General features: G+C 45.7%; 1 protein-coding gene across 1 annotated transcript; it reads left to right on the plus strand.

The window, feature by feature from the left end:
• Positions 1 to 363: 363 nt before the first annotated feature.
• Positions 364 to 17,786, plus strand: LOC128431266 (collagen alpha-1(XXVIII) chain). The gene is made up of 36 exons (XM_053417536.1): positions 364 to 582; positions 733 to 890; positions 1,569 to 2,143; positions 3,862 to 3,882; positions 3,965 to 4,027; positions 5,120 to 5,173; positions 5,288 to 5,332; positions 5,441 to 5,467; positions 5,867 to 5,911; positions 6,207 to 6,251; positions 6,357 to 6,410; positions 7,573 to 7,641; positions 7,743 to 7,811; positions 7,912 to 7,980; positions 9,428 to 9,496; positions 10,289 to 10,357; positions 10,577 to 10,645; positions 10,751 to 10,819; positions 10,917 to 10,988; positions 11,079 to 11,147; positions 11,274 to 11,345; positions 11,440 to 11,508; positions 11,726 to 11,794; positions 12,133 to 12,201; positions 12,305 to 12,373; positions 12,664 to 12,732; positions 13,593 to 13,661; positions 13,829 to 13,897; positions 13,971 to 14,051; positions 14,135 to 14,170; positions 14,263 to 14,299; positions 14,431 to 14,988; positions 15,151 to 15,425; positions 15,509 to 15,734; positions 16,705 to 16,899; positions 17,036 to 17,786. The coding sequence occupies exons 2-36, from the start codon at positions 740 to 742 to the stop codon at positions 17,041 to 17,043; spliced, it is 3,675 nt and encodes a 1,224-aa protein (XP_053273511.1). The 5' UTR covers positions 364 to 582; positions 733 to 739; the 3' UTR covers positions 17,044 to 17,786.
• The last annotated feature ends 1,188 nt before the right edge of the window (positions 17,787 to 18,974 follow it).

Consider the following 18,974-nt stretch of genomic DNA (forward strand, 5'->3'; position numbering starts at 1 on the left):
TTATCTGTGATTCAGATTAAATGAAGAACACAGTTCAGATCGATTTGTTATTATCTTCTCTATAAACGGAGGAATGCTTCCATTCCATTTGTCTGGCTGTTAGCAGGATTATGCAGATGCAGGATTTCTTTTAACTTTCTTTAAAAAATGTGGACAATTCAAACAATAATATCTTCGAACAGGTGAAATTGGGGGCAGATCTGGATAATGATCTGTATATGCAAATATGCAATATGTTGATAAAGTGCCCAACAAAGGTTTTGTGTGTGTGTGTGTGTGTGATTTCTCCCACACTCTGCCCCAAAATGGGAGTGATTTTTAAAAAGGGCTGGCCTTCCTTTCTTTTACTGCGAGGGGAGAATGGCTCCACTTATGAGAACCAGGATCCAAACCTGTGACTCGGCTCTGCTGCTGCTGCCTCTTCCCTTCACCTCAGACTCTCCATTGAAGCTCGGCACATGGAAGCAAACTAACTTTGAATGAAGAACCTCGCCTGCCTGTTTGCACTTTCTGTCTGAATTCCTTCACAGCCAGGAGAGCCAGTCAGAGCTGATCACATTGGAGACCTAAGTCAGCAACATTGTGAGTTATGCATGCCTGAGTTTTCCAATACGCAAGCTTGTTAAAGCTTGTTCTCTGAGTAGGTGCAGGTTTTGCAGAGGGTAATAAAATGTGAGGACTTGGCTGGGTACTTTTTTTTTAATCCATCTCTGTCTTTTCTTTATCTCTCAGGGGAATCATGGTCCCCTCACTGCTCTGGCTCCTGATGCTGGGGGGACTTCAGGGTCTTTGGGCACAGGAATATGATGAAGACTATGAAGAAGAGGTGGTGACCATCAAGAAAAAGAACAAACTATATCCATCCAACTCCATACCAGAAAAAAACAAATGTAAGTCTGAAATACTCAAATTTAAAATGTGATTTTCTGCAGAACCGTAAAGTTATTGTTTTGTTATTTAGAAAAACTGCAGAATTTCAATCTATGAAGAGGTGAATAAATAGAAATAGAATAAATAGAACATGAAACTCAACGAGGACTGGAAGATGCACGTGGACTGATCATATCTCTCAGGCTTCTCCGAACCATTCATCTCCTGTGTGACTACTCAGCGCTCTGCTACCCAAATGTTACACTCGCTCAGAATCCTGGTTCCCCAGGCGCATTCTCCCTGTGACATATTCCTGTGAAGATTAATGTGATTTATCCTCAGCCTATATTAGATCTGCAACCTCCTTCCATTGCTGAAGGTTGCTGCAGCAAGTTCAGCTACTTTTATTCCCACTTCAAAATGATATGTCACATTCATGAAAGCCTAAGTGGTCAGTAAATCACCTTTAGCTCCTCTGGCTCTGCAGATAAAATGTCCCCCTGACTTAGAAAATATGTTTTGCTGTGATGATATGAGTCTTTGTGTTTAGCTGGATTTGAGGGTAATGGTTTCCTATTATATCAGTTTAGCAACAGAGCATTGTGTGCAGTGAACTCATCAGTAAGTCATATGTTTGGATAGAAACCAGTCTCATGCCGGAAGGTTTACGTGATCACAAACTCCTCTTTCCTCTCAAGCGCTAAATGATGAGAACTGCGGATTGGAGTTAGCCTTCCTGATTGACAGCTCAGAGAGCGCCAAGGACAACCATGCCCAGGAGAAGGACTTCGCCCTGGAGGTGATGACCCGCCTGCAGGGCCTCCGGCTGCAGACCGGCCGCAGCCTCACCTCCCGTGCCGCGCTCCTCCAGTACAGCAGCCATGTTATCATAGAGCAGACCTTTAAACAGTGGAGAGGGGTCGAGGACTTCAAGGCCCGACTCGCTCCCATCGTGTACATCGGTCATGGCACCTACACAACCTACGCCATCACCAACCTCACCCGCATCTACCTGGAGGAGTCGGACACCAGCAGCATCAAGGTGGCCATCCTGCTCTTCGACGGCATCTCGCACCCCAGGAATCCAGACATATTGTCAGCTGTGGCTGATGCCAAGAACCAGGGCGTGCGTTTCTTCACCATCGGCATCACACCGGAAGCCAAGGAGGCAGCCAACATAGAAAAGCTGCAGATGGTTGCTAGCACCCCCGCCTCCCGCTACCTCCACAACCTGCAGGACGCAGGCATCGTGGAGAAAGTCATTAAGGAGATTGTGAGTAAAAACAAACGTTGGTGTCAGATTGCATGTAGAAGTAGAGGTAGTGGCTGTTCTAGCTTGAATGACCAACAAAGTTTGGTGTTCTCGATTCCCCCCCCCCCTAGATTCAGGCTTTAGCGGAAGGACCTGGGGTCAACCTGCCCCTGCCCCCTCCCATCGTCCCCTAGCTCACAAACTAGAACTAGGGCTTCCACTCCAACAGGGTTTGTTGACTCACATGTTGACAAATCATCGACATGACATGTCAATGAGCGATAGAAAACAAATCGCCTGAGAGTAAACATTCACCCGTGTGACCGGGCCCGGCCCCCCTGGCTAGATGCCGCCCTGGGCAGCTGCCAGTATGACACCTACCTCAATCTGCCATTACATGGAAACTAAAAGTCAACTTTTTAGTTTCTTAATATCATACAAGTCTGATCTGGTGGCTCATAGTTGTTGCATAAACAATTACTGAGTCCAGTTTGCCAAACTGATAACTCTTCTCCATGCTGCTACTGTTAATAATAAAAATATGCTTCAGGATTTATGACTCAAGACCCACTTGAAGCAGGAGTGTGTAAATCCCTTAAATTCAACTGTCTAAATACATTTTCATATAGATGACAGCGATAAATATACATTTTTTGGTGAATACGACATGTTCAGACATGAATTCTGTATAATCATTTTTCTCGCATTAACGTGTCTACATTTTTTTGGCAGTGGAACTCCATGTATGTTTGATAATTGCTTTTTACCTGAGGATAGAAACTTATGGCAGGAAGCTTCCAAATCGTTATTATGGAGACAGATATCAGATATCAATGATTAAAGTAGCTTTGACCTCTCCACTGGGCCAAAGGGTTAGTTAAGTTCTCATCACCCAAATAATCACCAAAATAAAATGTAAAGCTGTGAAATTCATCTTCAGCTGCAAACAGAGAGGGACGAAGACAAATGTTATTGTTATTTTCATTCTTCCTCTGAACTGGTAATAAATTTCCCCCAAAATAACTTGAACATGTGCTGCACACACAACCGAGCTGAGGCTGTAACACATGCTTTGAATTTAAACTCTTGTGTGTGAAAATTGGGTGCATTAAGTACATGAACCCAAGGAGAACATGCATGCACGCTACACTGTGTGAGCAGCTACTTGGAAATCAGGCTTCATGTTGACACAGGTGGTTCAAACCTGCATGATAAGGGAACACTTAGTAGAAGAGCATGGCATGCAGGACCCCAGCAGCAGCAGCTTCACTCAGACGTTCATCATTCCTTTGTACAGGCAGCATCTGTATGTCATAAGCATGAGTCTCCGTCCCTGAGACGAGGAAACTGTCTTTTATCTTCGGTCGTAGACCTCGACTGCGTTTCTCCATCCTCCAGGAATGGACAGACTGTTGTCTTCAGACAGCCCAGGACACTCAGGCTGTTCTACTGAACATTACATGTGGCTTGTATTTAATCTCAGTGGAATATGGAACATTCCCCCTCGTGTAAAGAATGTGGTCAGCTTTGAAGAGGAAAGCAACCACTGAGTTAGTGCAGGACACCAGTCGGCTCGCAGGAGGACATTTGATTGAGCGTCGCAGTGGACTTGTTTGATTGGGTGTATGTTTAGCAGCTCTATTCACAATCGTGTGACTTTCACATCACAATAAAAGATGGTCATGTTTCTGTTCATCAACAATATGCAGCTTGACCTTGTTGTGTTTCTTGCTCCACAGACGGCGCTGGCAGATGAAGGGGTAAGTCTCAACGCTGCTGTGTTTCTGTTCATATCTGGATTTGTTTCTCTGAAGCCTGTCTGACTCTCACCTGTGTTTGAAGTGTCCCCTGGCCCAGAGCACCTGTGTCTGCGACAAGGGAGAGAGGGGCCCCGCCGGCCCTATGGTAAGTATTTGTCTTACCCAGAATTCATATGTTCACTGGTAAACAGGAAGGAGATAAGTTATGAGAAGTTCTACATTGTCCCCTGCCTCATAGGACAGGAAGTTAAACTGATACCACATTGAGCCAGTTAGCTGACACTGGGGTAATCGGGTCCAACAAGTAATATTGTTTCACTTCCCTGCAACAATGAAAGTTCAGCAAATGCCTCACATTCCTGGAGCAGATCAGTGAGAGCAGGGCTGTTGACACACAGGGTTTACACCGGGAATCAGCAGAATCATGAAACAAGCCACTGGGGAATGTGTGAGGACACATGCAGAAGAAGAAGAAGGTACATGCATGACTTTCTTCGCCTGCCAATGCCTTGTCGTGACTGAGAAGCTCGACCACAATGAGACGTCGCGGTTTAGCTTTGATGTCTTTTCACTGGATGAGAAGAGAGTAATTACCCCATGAACCTGATGCTCTGAACAAAAGCTGTTTCACATCAGGGGCAGCGGTGACGGAGGCAGCGGATGCAGACAGACATGCAGAGAGGGGCTTACTTGAAAGATGAGAACATTCTCAGTCCACACCCTACATGCATGAAAACAGAGAAGAGCCAGACTGTTGCTCGGGCTCCCAGACCCTGTGGCCTTTATCCACGATGCTCTTCAGATATACTGTTCTCAACATGCATGGAGAACAAGAGGAGCTCTTTCCCTGCTGAGCTCGAAGCAGCTGAGCTCACTGAACAGAGTAGTGGGACACTTTGGGACATTATTCACTGTCTTGCACGTTAGGACCAGGCTGTAAGTTGCATTTTAGCGTCACACTGTTCATAGACTTTCTGATTCCGCACCTTCCACTGGCTTCTTCTCCATGGCCACGGCTTGTGTTCGATTCCTCACCGCGTGGAGTCAAAACTGACTAAAACTGAGGAGGCTTATTGGACTGAGGTTGTATTTGAGGCTCATATTATCAAGGTAACCTACGTGAGCTGTTTGTTTTAAGATCAAACTCCAAACCAAACTGAAAAAGGTACAAATTCACCAAAACATCGGTCGGTTGTGCTTCTTAATGTTTCATAAATTAAAATCCTTTTCCTCGCAGGGAAAGAAGGGCCGTCCTGGAGAAGATGGAAGTAATGGTTCAAAAGGACAGAAGGTGATGCCTGCTCACCAACCACCAGTTGTTGTTAAATCAAACTGCATAATTCAGATCTGCTGCCAGATATCGAATATATTTCCTGATTAAAAGTAGAATCCTTGTTCTTCTTAGGGTGAGGGGGGTCTCAGTGGACTTCCAGGTCGTGCAGGAGCAGAGGTGAGATCCAGTGGTTGATGAGTTGTTCCACAGACGTGTCTCATGTGGTCTGTGGTTTGGTTGCTGCTTGTCTCCTCCTGACTTAACATGACTGTTTTGTATTCACAGGGGAAATCAGGATACAAAGGAGAGCAGGTATCGTATGGATTCTACTGTAGATTCTCACAATTTCTGCTGATGATTTTTCAAAGTGTAGAGTTCCCACGCTGAAGCTGGGAGAGAAAATGAAGAATTGTTATGTTTTCCAGATGTTATGATAGGGATTAACCACACAATCATCACAGCAGCTTGTTCTCCTTCTTACATCTGTGTTGAATGTCTGCAAGTATCTCCAGGTTCTTTCCCTTTGAGGGAATTTAACCCACAAGATCTTTAGTACATGAATCCTATATCATTAGTCTTGACTAACCACATCCTTCCTGGGATACTAAAACTCATTACTCCAAGATAACCAGTTGGAAATTGCACGCTGGTGTAAACTGGTAATTAGAAAGTATGAAATTATATTTATAAAGTGTTTTTGTTCTCTTACAGGGGGAGAGAGGGGAGTGTGGGACACCTGGAATTAAAGGAGACAGAGTACGTCACCCTTTAACCCTGTTTTATGTTGACTTGAGTTCGGTACACCCATCTTAATATTCACTCTATGGATCGGCCCAATCTCACTTTTCAAAATAAATAAATACACAATAAGACATTATAAAGTGATTTATGGAGTGAAATGTTGTTTTATGACTAAAGTTAATCCTCCATACCATTTCAATCTATATCTGTATTGATCACATTATCACTAAACCCTTAGAGAACCACTTAAAGATGAAGGTATCGTTTGTGATCATCATGGACGAGGAATTTAATCTCTTCTCTTTTCCAGGGTCCTGAAGGAAATGTTGGCCCCAGAGGAAACCGTGGTCCCCAGGTGAAACCTACCTTCCATTGATCATCACTTTCAAGTGCACAGCATCATTTGTGTCAGTTTTATTTCAAATACTTGCTCTGCGTGTAACACTTGTTTACACTTCAGGGTTTGCCTGGTCCACATGGTGATATCGGACCTGAAGGTGCGATGGGTAAAAAAGTAAGTATTCCTCTGTGTGATGCTTTTGAAGTCATTGTTGAATATGTATGAGGTGTGAACAAAAGAGAGTGAGTCAGAGTTTCCTATCTGACGGGTCCTTCCTCAGTAAACGTGTGTTTCCCCTGCTCCTGATTCTCCGGTCCAAGTCTTTTGATTAAAGCTGAGCTACAGCCTCCGAACCAGATGCATATCTGAAGGATATTGGGTGTTTCGTTTGATGCAACTCTTTTCCAGTCTGGGTTGAATTAAGTCTCTTTTATAGCTGTATGAAAAAATGTAAAAACCTCAAAGATGATGAGAAACACTGGCACCTGGGAGAGGTGATGGATTCAAAGTGTGGAATCAAAGTGATCTCTCAGTTCTGGAGAGTTTTTCTCACAATAACATTACTCACGAGGTTGACATTTATAATGAGTCGATCTATCACATAAATAATATCACAAATGTTAAGTAGCCCTACGAACTAATTGCTTGACCATATACTTAAACACATACTTGTGAGTTATGATCCATCCCCAGTGAAATATTTGGAAACCTTTCTGAAGAACCTCATCTGTTATTACCCTGTCAGCCTATTTGTGTGGCCCTATACGTTTTCAGCCCCTTCTCCCGTCTTATAGCTGCCAATTCCGCCATGAGCGCACACTCCCCACCAAGTGTTCCCTCCTTAATTATTTTGGAAGAATGTTCACGTTGATTGTCTGGCTGTCATCCTATATCACTTAAATGGCAGACTAATGTCTGGCTTTAAACATTGTCCCAACCTGCCTGAAAGGGCAAGGGAGAGAGAGACACGTGTTGGTATGCACCTCTGAACGATTCCACGCCCTCTCTGCGTGTCTTAAAGCGCCCGACGCTGTACACCACCGCGGTGATATATAGCTTCTCTGGAAATAATTGCATTTTTTAACAATAAAGTCTTGAAGGGATGAAAGGACCAATATTACGTTTCCAACATCCTTTAAAAATAGCTGAAAATTACAGGAGGGAAAAGGAGTTTATGTAAGGGTGGAGCGGAAGAGAATAGAAGAGCCGGGGCAGTACTACTGTTTCCACCTTTATCGAAATGAAGCCAAGAATCAGATGAACACAGCTAGTGCTGCTCTCCATGCATCTGTGTGTGTGTGTACTTGCCCACATCTGTCCCTGCCTGTCTTCACAGGGGGAAAGGGGACTTCTTGGGCCACCTGGAATCCAAGGGGAAACTGGGATCGGCCTTCCGGGACCCAAGGTGAACTCTGCCACCCTTTTGTTGTGGATAATTAAGTCATGAAAACATAATCATCAACCTCACGCACGGTTGGCAACCCTCTCATTCTCTCTACTCCACAGGGTGTTGTTGGCTTCCAGGGGCAACTAGGGCTCCCCGGTCCTCCAGGGCTCGGCGAGTTGGGACCACCGGTGAGTAAGACGCCAGCAGTGAGACCGACTGACAAACCAAAAAGGTTGTTTGTCTTTGTTCCCCATTATTTATATATATATATCTTTTGTTTTATATCAGGGACCTAAAGGGCAGCAGGGAGTCCAAGGTGAGAGAGGACCACTGGGAGAAGGTCTCCCTGGCCCAAAGGTGAGTGAGGGTTCATGTCTTTTATGCCTCACGCTCATGCACTAAAACCTTTGAGCCCTTTTGACCCCATTTTCATGCATTCAATCTCACTTCAACCCCTCAACCCACTGATCTGCTCAAAGGCCTCATCTGGGCTCCAGATTGCAAGGTCGTCATGAAAGGAAATTGACAACGTGTACTGTAACAACGGCTGACAACACGTAGGTTTCATAAATTCACATAGAGCAGTGCAGCACGCCTCTCATGACCTCATGGAGTGACCTGGTCCATTGATCGTCCCCAGTAGAGGACACGAGCACAGACCGGCGCTGAGTGGATGTGGAGACAATACAGGAAAAGAGCCAGGACACCTCGAGACATGATGAGAGGGAGTGACTCAGAAAGAGAGGAAAGAATGAGTTTGTGCGTCTGGGTCTTCTCAGGATGTACACACACACACACACACACACACACACACACACACACACACACACACACACACACACACACACACGTATAGACACTCCCACGAGTGTGCACATGGGCAGAGACTTGAAACACAAGTGCAGTTTCCATTCTGCAATTACGACACAATCTTTCCCCATCAAAGCATCATTTGTTTTGTGAAGATTTTATCAAACAGTTCAATGAAGTTAATTAAATCAATAACTTCTTTATGAGCGGTGTCACAGTTCACTTTGTAGGTTTATCAGCCTCATCTGTGAAGTCAGACAAAACCCTTTTGTTGTGTGATGAATGCAGACAGTAAAGTGAAGGGTGATGGAGTCGGTGGAATTCCTTCAGGTCATGAGGAACCTAATCACTTGCTGGCTTTCTTAATCAACAGATATACTTTACATCAGAGGCGCAGTAACTTGAATTCAGGTTCCATTCTGATTCTCCCCACTCGCTCCAGGCCTTCATCCACTTGATCCTCTGTCGACTTTCCTCGAGGGGATGGTAACAGCTCGTTTCCACCCTTGAACAGGCGGAGGTGCTGATGCAGTGTGAAACTTTGCCTGGAATCATACTTCTTCTCGTTATTATGAATTCATGAATTAGTCAATAAACCACTGAGAACACACCGCTACTCATTCGCCCTCTGTACAGTAACTATCAGGCAGATATAAACAGGCCTGAGGCTTCTGGCCCAGTTACACACACTGAGTAGGAAACAACCACACACCTGCAGCGAGACCGGGTTGAAACCATAGACTGTGAATAACGAGCCGTTTCCCAAAAGTGAAGCCAAAACATCCCCATTGACATCTCACTAACCCAGCCTCCTCCGTGTTAGTGCATGGGACATGGACCAAACCTGATTGCTGTTTGCTGCGTAATGTGAATTAAACTTCCTCATCCGTGAACATGCTTTGCACCGGAGTCCTAATAATAATAATGATTGTTGCTGATTCCTCACCTTCCTCTGATGATGCTGTGACTGTGCTTACATTCTGTGTCTTCACAGGGAGAGCGAGGCCTGGACGGACCACGAGGGCCCAGAGGACAGCCGGGCGCTGGAATTAAAGGAGACAAGGTAGAACCGAGTGTGTGTAGATAAGACGCCTCGCTGAAAGTCCTTCACACCGGCACGAGGACGAAGCTCGAGTGTTGTTGTGATGACGGCTCTGTGTTATATAGGAGGTCACAATCTACAGGTCATGAATCAAGGTTAGAGCGTGGGTGGTGTAGGAGGAGTGAGGCTTCTTGGTTTGTACTGATGAATGTGGGGACGTCTGCAGCTGGATTCTCTCCACCTCTCAGATCACTGCAGATATCTGGGAATCCGACAGGGACCTGACTGGGAGAGTTAAAAATTAGTTTTTAAGTTCCATCATTCATCTCAAGTCACTGGAAGATGACGTGAACATTGAGAAGTGAATGAAACCGGCTCCCAGAGAAAATACGGGTCTGTTAAAATACTTTCCGAGTGTTGTGATGACAGTTTTATCGTAGCTGCGAGTGGAGGTTCATCGGGATAATTGCTTTGTTTTCACCTGGTAATGACAAACCAGTTTGTTCTGTACATTAGCACAATGCGTTACAATGTCCCTGCTGCTTGTGACAGATGCAAGTATTGAAACACGTAAATTGAGTTATGTGTACATAAAGATTTTACTGCGTGAAAGTACTCGTGCTGTGCAATAAACAGCACATATTCATTACTGAGCCATAAGGAAACACACAGGATGTTGGCAAAGGAAACAGGTGCTTTCCACACGCAGTAAATCTCTGGAATGTGAGAACGATTGTCTGTCAAGCTTTCAACATTAACATGCACTATAATTATCTATTATATATATTAATATATCTATTCTTTTATCTAAAGGGGGATTTTGGACCTCCAGGTCTTCCAGGACCCCTTGGACTTCCGGGCCTGGGCATACAGGGTGAGAAGGTAAGTACTCGACTCATGTGACTCCTGCTGCTCGTTATCACTAAACTCCTTCAACCTATTGGACATTTCACTTCACTGCAGCTTGCATGAAGCAGAATTATTTTAGTCGATAAAAACTGATTATAGTTTTCATATGGATTCTTTCAATAGATGCTTTTTTCTTTAATTAGAAACATTATATTATTAGTTATTCATCACTTCATCTGTTTATCCTTCCAGGGGGTAGAAGGACCAAGGGGGCCACTAGGAAGCAGGGGCCCACAAGGGGAGGGCCTGCCTGGATCCAAGGTGCGTACACACATTAAATAATACTGTTCCAGGGGCTCCTGAAATGTGTCACCACTCCTCTAAGCCAACTGTTAAATAAGGTAAAGTATTTTGTCTTCTCAACAGGGAGACCAAGGGCTGCCAGGTGAAGCTGGCGCTCCAGGGGAGAGAGGGGCTGGAGACCCTGGATCTAAGGTCGGTCAAATCACTGTGGCTGAATTCAGCATCAGCAACAATCGTCTATACTTTTTTAGACCTGAAAATGTCAGCGTATCCACAAATGTGTCCCCAGGGTGAGCCAGGATCAACAGGGATCTCAGGTCTGCCTGGGCTGCCAGGAGAGGACGGGGCTCCTGGACAGAAGGTAGTTTGGACATTGTTTCCTCCAACATGAAGCCTGTATAAGTGAACTCAGGTCAGTTCAGTGAATGCATACTTGTGTTTCTGTCGTCAGGGGGAGCCCGGACCTTCAGGTCTCAGGGGCCTAGAGGGGGCACCTGGAATTGGCACTCAGGGGGAAAAGGTACAAAATACACAAGGGACATTCCCTGCACACTGTTTTGCTCGTGTTGCAGGAAACCTTTGCTGCTCTATGCAGGATAAGTGAAGCCACTGCCAACTGATCACTGATTGTACTCCATCTTTTAAGGGTGACCAAGGCCAAAGAGGAATAAGAGGTTTGACAGGTCCATCTGGCATCTCTGGACCCTCTGGACCAAAGGTGAGATGCCACTGAAACCCTGTTCTGTGTCTGTTGGAATATAAATGGTTCAGTTAATAAGTTTAACAACTTGACTTCCATCATTCTTCCTCAGGGGGAACCAGGAACACAAGGCCGGGGGGGGCCTCCTGGTCAACAAGGACGTTTCGTTGCTGGACCAAAGGTGACTTTAGGAAACAGGCTCCCTGTTACATGCACATTTCATATTTCTAAGAGTTGGCATGTTCATTGTTTATTTCTTGAAAGAGATTTAACTTATATGGAACTATTGTATTTAATGGCATTAGCAACAATGACTGTGATGAATGGGTGAATGTGCATTTTCCCTTTCACTTAATATGGCTCTACCTTGTGATGAATAAATGTAAAATGTGTTCCAGGGGGACCTCGGCCCCAATGGGCCTCCTGGTCCAATCGGGGAAAATGGCTATGGACTCCCTGGCCCGAAGGTGAAGCTCAGTATAAACAACAATGAAACACACACACTTGAAGTTTTCATTTTCAACCAACAAGTCCGAGCATGTTGTCATAGCCTGTGTTTGGAAAATCTATTTTCCAATGAAACGTAATGAGCGGCAGGTCTCTCAGCACATTTGTGCAATTTTCACCCTCGAGTTAATTTCCCACCGAGAACAGAGACCATGACGTAAACGTGAAGTCACATCCTGTTTTTCTATTTTCGTTAATTTCACTGACGCACACAAAAACAGCACTGGTGCTTTCACAATGTGTTTGTGTTTGTTTTCTAGTCAAATGATTGACTTCTCTGTGTGTGTGTGTGTTTCAGGGGGACCGTGGGAATCCAGGCCCTTTAGGTCCATTTGGTCCCAAAGGAGACGGCTACCCCGGCCCCACGGTGAGGAGCCGATTCAGCCGCTCACTGTCCAATCCTAAATCTCGACATACTTAGATCAATCCTCTGACGGCTGTGTTCTAACGCAGTGTGCTGTGTTCTTTAGGGCCCTCCTGGTCTGCCTGGACTGACAGGAGAACCCGGCCAAGAAGGAGTGGGCGTCCCGGGACCAAAGGTGACGACTCGGTTCTCTGAGACCCAGAATAATAAAGCATAAAGTGATGCTTTTCATTTTCATTGTGTTTCATGTGAGGCCAAAAGTAGAAGTTTGATTCTGTGTGTTCCAACTGGAACCTGAGCCAAACCAAATGTCAGAAACTGAAAGATCAATTAGAAAGCTCCTGTGAAAGGTTTGGTCATTTGTCAGAGGAAAGTAATTAAAGGAAACAAGATTTATAGGAGTTCATTTGTCTGATGGATTGTGCAGCGTGGTCATATGTCTTCTGTGCTCCTTCCTCTTTGCAGGGGGATATTGGTTTCCGGGGGCCGAATGGTTTACCAGGACCTCCGGGCGAAGGACTCCCAGGACCTCTGGTACTTGATACAGATTTTTCTTGTGTCTAAAATTATTTAACTTTCGACTTTTCATCTATGATTGTAACTCGTAAAAAACTGTGTATTCTGTTTCTGCAAACACAAAGACAATATTCACAGGAAGCTTTCGATCATTCCATCTGACACGCGAGCAGATGGTCGTGATTGAGTCACACTCTCTGCAGAATTGTGTTTAGCTGCAGTCAGAGTGAAAAACGGTTCTTCTTCTGCTGTTTGAGCATGCCCACCACAGGGGCCTTATATTCAAAGGCAGCTCCGGGTGTTTATCATGATTTTCCCGCAGCACTCTGACACCTCGGTGCAGAGCGAGAATCTCCACAGACATATGTGTCTGATGAGAAGCACTTGGCCTAACGGGTCTAAACGAGGCGACTCTCAGTGCCCATGTGTCCACAGATCTCACATCCACATTCCCTGCAGGCCTCAGACCAGTGTCTCTGCAGGACCGAGCCCTGTCAGGGCCGGGCAGCAGCAGAGGCAGATTTAATGAGGACTCAGCTGATGACGTAATATGAGGCACTGAAAAAAACTGAGAAAATGGTGGTGTCAGAAATGACTCAGTATTATAATCATCACCTCGTAAATGATATTCTCTAAAAAAGCCTTTTAAAAGATTTATTTGACATCTGTCCACACATCTCTCACGAGGCCCCGGGCTGGTTTGCTCATGGGCCCCAGAGCCGGAAACCAAACCATGGAGCAGCACCAGACAGTTTTCATCCACATAATGAATCTGAAAAAAAGTATTTTAAAGTACTTTAATTTAACCCATTTCATTTCCAGTCCTATTCATGTCAGTGTTTGGTTTGCTGTTCAGTTAAACTGGTGTTTCCTTGCAGGGTAACCCCGGCCGACCTGGGCCATCGGGGCCAATAGGGCCACAGGGACAAGGAGTTCAAGGGCCAAAGGTTTGTTTATAATAATCAATGAATAATAACACAGTTTATCAGAGTTTAATTTCCTCCCCTACACACTCATATCCTTCCCAGTAGTTTAAACAGTAGTTAGATATATTAGTATCCTGCTGTATCTCTGTGTTTCTGTCCCTGATATAGTTGAACTGTGTTTGATTCAGGGGGAACACGGGTCCCAGGGTGTGACCGGGCCGAGGGGGCTGCCTGGAGACGGCTTTCCTGGAGCTAAAGTGAGTTTCAGACTTCTGAACGTGGGGTTGTGTGTCTGTATTCATCTCTGATCACTGACATGTTGCCGTGCAGGGGGACCGTGGCTCGGCCGGGGAGAGAGGGTTGAAGGGAATCGGAGGTGACATGGGAGATCCTGGAACCCCGGGGCAAACAGTGAGTGAACTCGTTATCACTCGTTATATTTAAATTGAGACATCTTGGAAGAACGCTCTTCTTCTTTACTATCTGTATCTTAGGGTCGATCTGGTATCAAAGGTGAAGCTGGGCTCACGGTGAGTCTTCTCATATGTTCAAACACATTTTCATTCTCATCCTGTCATGTTTATCAATGTGCTCATAGCATGTGTTGCTGTGTTGGTTTCAGAGAGAGGACATCATCCGAATGATCAGAGAGATCTGTGGTAAGGCATCTTCTGCCCTGTTTATTGACTGAGCTGCTGTCTCATGTTATCTGTGGATCACAGGATCAGATTCCACAGACTGAACCTCGTCAAGGGGACATCTCACTCATGATCTCATTGTGTGGTTCCAGGATGTGGGATCAAGTGTAAGGAGAGGCCCATGGAGCTGGTGTTTGTCATCGACAGCTCAGAGAGCGTGGGCCCAGAGAACTTTGAGATCATCAAGAGCTTTGTGAACGCACTGGTGGACCGGGTCACGGTGGGACGCAACGCCACCAGGATCGGCCTGGTGCTGTACAGCCTGGAGGCGAAGCTGGTGTTTAACTTGGCTCGCTACGTCTCCAAACAGGACATCAAGCAGGCCATCGGAAAGACCCTGTACATGGGAGAGGGCACGAACACGGGCACGGCCATTCGTAAAGCCACACAGGAAGCCTTCCAAAGCTCACGTGCTGGGGTCAGCAAAGTGGCCATTGTGATCACCGACGGCCAGACGGACAAGCGGGAGCCGGTCAAGCTGGATATCGCGGTTCGAGAAGCACACGCCGCCAATATCGAGATGTTTGCTCTGGGGATAGTGAACACCACCGACCCGACACAGGCCGAGTTCCTCAGGGAGCTGAACCTGATCGCGTCTGACCCGGACGCAGAGCACATGTTCCCCATCGACGACTTCAACACTCTGCCAGGTGAGACCACTTCTCTACAGTCGGGGTTTATCATGACCTCAACCCCCCCATAAACATAAAGTATATTTGAGGCTAATGGGAAAATGTCAAACACCACAGGAATTCTGCAGCTTTGCCTCTGACCTCTGACCTCTGACCTCTCTCTGTGTCTGTGTGTCTCAGCTCTGGAGTCCAAGCTGGTCAGCCGGTTCTGTGAGGACGAGAACGGAGCCCTGATATACAACACAATAACTAACGGCTACAACGGCTATGGAAACAACGGCCACAACGGCAACAGGAATGGCATTAATGGGAAGTTCGCCAGCGGTGGCTATGGAATCCGGCCTGTGACCGAGGAGGGAGCAGCCAGCGGCCGACAGACTGGAACCAGCAGCCACAGCCTCGGAGGCCATGTGGACAGCACGAGACACGGCATTAAAGGATCCAGCACAACACATGTACGGAAGATAAGAATGTACATTCATTTAACATTATATCTGTTGAAAGGGACAAAGTGTTTCACAGGGTTGTCTGGTTTCAGGGAGGAGGAGGAGGAGCAGGAGGAGGAGGAGGAAGATGGCAGAATGCACACACTGAAACAACAAACAGGGGAACGGAGCGCGGGGACACATTTAACCGTGAAACGATAGATCCTTCCGGAGGGGACTCCACCAGGAGGCGAGGATCATCTTCATCATCTTCTACAAATGTAACCACATCATCCTCAGGTGGATCTGTAGCTGCCCCGAGGCCGGCGCTCCCCAAAGGTACAGAAACTCCATCATACTTCGGTATTTGTTTTCTTTTAACAGCCAGCACATGCTCCGACATGAAACACGTACAAATCCAATCCTCAGCCACAACAGAGAGTTTCATCAGTCGAGGGAAACACCATCAATTAAAGAAACTGGAGTGAAGCTGCTGCCAAATGATGCAGAAGCTTCCCGGGCTACACACACAAAACCACTCCAACCTCAGGGATGTAATTAAATCAGTAAAAGAATCAGTGTTTCATTAATGCACCTGCACGGAGGTCAGGACATCTTCTTGTTACGGAGTGTGGGGGGGGGGGCTATGCAAAGATCTGACTCGGTTGCTCTGGACATTCTCTGAAACCTTTACCTGCCAGACTCTTGATAAAATCTCCAAACTCTGGAAGATGTCCAGACAAGTTCAGGTCTGAGGTTGTTTCATCTGATGTTTATCTTAAACCGCCCCAGACCAATTATTATGAGACACAGTAATAATTAGAGATGGAAAAAATGGGTAATTGGCTGCAAAACAAACTGTCAGTGAAATGATATCATGAGGAGTTAACATCCCAGTGACAAGTGTCGACAGTGAAGATCCATGATGAGAAACCTATTTGAACCCCTTGAGATGCACGACCCTTCCATGACTGGTCAAACTCTGAACCTGTTAAGTGAGCGTGTGTCGGGATGAACACCTTCACTCCTCCAGACGTGAGGAGCTTCCTGCAGCCGCCCCCCTGGAGGAGTGTGAATCTTCTGCCTCCAGGTTGGTGATGAGTGCTTCGTGACTGACAGGCTCTGTAATGAGGTCACGAAGGTGAGGAGCAGCGAGGCCAATTATTTCTGATGCCGTGCTGATGATTTGATAGAATGTGCTCCTTCCTCAGAGCGCTGTCAGGAAACAGGTGTTGCCTCAAAAGAGAAGCACTTAGCGGCGCCACTATTCTGACGTTTCTTCATCTGTTTCCCCATCGTCCTCCCGCAGAGACCGTCCCCCTGGACCCACGCTGCGGCCTGGCTCTGGACCAGGGCACGTGTCGGGATTACAACATCCGCTGGTACTACGACAAGCAAGCCAACGCCTGCGCCCAGTTCTGGTACGGAGGCTGCAACGGCAACAAGAACCGCTTCGACACGGAGGAGGAGTGCAAGAGGACGTGTGTGATCCCCAGGTCCACCGGTACGCCACCGTGACTCATCCCCGCCATGTCTTCATTATGTCATTCACAGCTACCATGTCCGCCAGCAGGGCTGACATCTCCTTTTCATTTCCTCCTCTCAGCTTTAGAGTTGTTTCTTGTGTTTGTGTTTTCCAGGCGGCTGAGAGGAAGCGTCTGCTGGAGACACCTCACGGAGGAGCAGCTAGAACCAGCCTCTCGCTGGGTTATGTAAAGTTCTTGCATCACTGATGTTCCATATCACCACCACGTAATAGTTCCTGTCGTGACCTCCTGTCTGATCAGATGAAGCCACGCTACGTTGGATAGATACCTCCATTGTTTTTATTGATTAATATTAGCAAATACTGCAGGAGAAACTCCTTCGCTCTTTTCTCAGGAATTCAGATGATCAGTGTGTTTCCAAATCTCCAGGGATCACACACAGCCTGTGATCACACACAGCCTGTGATCACACACAGCCTGTGATCACACACAGTGCATCAATCTGTCAATCAACAAACCGTTTCTTTACTCGCTGGATCGGCCGCTGCTCAAGCTTTAATCACAAGAACCAATTAGACACGACTGAGACTGAGCCTCTCATCACGTAAATCAACACAATATACTTTGTTCTTATAGAAAGTTACTGACGCTCTTTGGGATCATTTTGTGCATTTGAATGTTTTGTTTTGTGTTAACATTGTTTCACTTGTTTCCTTCTCTACATGTCTACACACACACACACACACACACACACACACACACACACACACACTGCCCTCTACTGGCCAACACATCCTGTGAACTGAACCAAGCTGTACTGACTGGATGAATTCATATTCTGTTGTTTTTTTCACGTTGTCAATAGTTGATGTCAAACATTTGTAATAAATCGGATCCAAACTAATATGTGATTATTATATTATGTATTATTAGAATGAATATACTTAATGCATTAACTTCAAATTAAGGGACTGTATGAAAATTCAAGCAAACAGACATGTGTGTAAATCCGCTCATTAATCGAAGGAGTTGAACCAAAGCGACAATATTATCAATGTAATATCACTTTTAAAAGATAAAGAGGAGAGACGGGAGGTGTTTATGTTTTTAAGGAGGATAAAATATGTTTAACTCAGAGCTTTTCCTTTTTTACCGAGTCCCAAGCTTCCTGAAAACGTTCAAATTCCACTAAAACACGAAGATAGTTGAAGTTTGCTTCATTGACCAGCTTCAGGGAAGTGGCAGAGCTGCTCTCCTGCTTAAATTAGACGCTAGACGCTCGTCCACAAGGGGCGTAGTGTGATCTATTTTTAGAGACGTGAGCTAACTCTACACACTCCTCACACTTCACCAGCAGCCGAGCAATTTAAACTCTGATTCATCTGCATACATCAGTCATGGCCTTTTACCTAATGGACAGTTTCAACATCTTGCATTAAAACGCTCGGCCGTTTAGTGATGAGAGTGAACGTTTTAAAATGCACACACACACACACACACACACACACAGAAGCAGCTGGGCTAAGATCCATCCAGCAGGGAGTGGAGGAGGGTTCTGATTGGTGGAGAGAGCTGCTTGTCACGAGGTCGTCACCTGTTTCTTCAGACAGCTGCTGCGTTCAAACTTTACTACGTTTCTACGACCATTTTTAGTTTAAAGTGATTTTGTGTCTCATTTCAGTAACGTCACAATAAGATAAGATCAAATAAGATCATATTAAATAGATTAGAATAAGATTTAATAGATCGAATGATTAAAGATTGAATTCGTGTCTTAGAAATCGAATAAATAAAATATTCATTGGACTTTAAAAGTTAAAACATGATAGATTTTCTCGAGGGTTATTTCCTGGAATCCATATCTGAGCTGACGACCAGATCTATAGGATGAAAGTGACCGAGGTGATGAAAGTGGATGAGAAGGTTCTGAATGAAAAGATGATCTGCAGCCGCAGCTCTAAATACACCATCATCGGTTCAGAAGCTATTTGAGGACTTTGACAGCATTGTCTCCGTCCCCCTCCTGCCACATGACACTGTGTGAGCTGAATCATGGTGGCTCCTCTCCAGGCCCAGCAGCCAGTTGCTTCCT

The sequence above is a fragment of the Pleuronectes platessa genome, chromosome 24 (assembly GCF_947347685.1).
Source record: "Pleuronectes platessa chromosome 24, fPlePla1.1, whole genome shotgun sequence".
Lineage (NCBI taxonomy): Eukaryota > Metazoa > Chordata > Actinopteri > Pleuronectiformes > Pleuronectidae > Pleuronectes > Pleuronectes platessa.

Bases quoted from the DNA above. Each gene is read 5' to 3' on its own strand.
- LOC128431266 (XM_053417536.1), top strand. From the start codon at position 740: ATGGTCCCCTCACTGCTCTGGCTCCTGATGCTGGGGGGACTTCAGGGT. The intron at 5,912-6,206 runs GTACGTCACCCT...TCTCTTTTCCAG, and splicing joins CTGGAATTAAAGGAGACAGA to GGTCCTGAAGGAAATGTTGG. The intron at 7,642-7,742 runs GTGAACTCTGCC...TCTACTCCACAG, and splicing joins TCGGCCTTCCGGGACCCAAG to GGTGTTGTTGGCTTCCAGGG.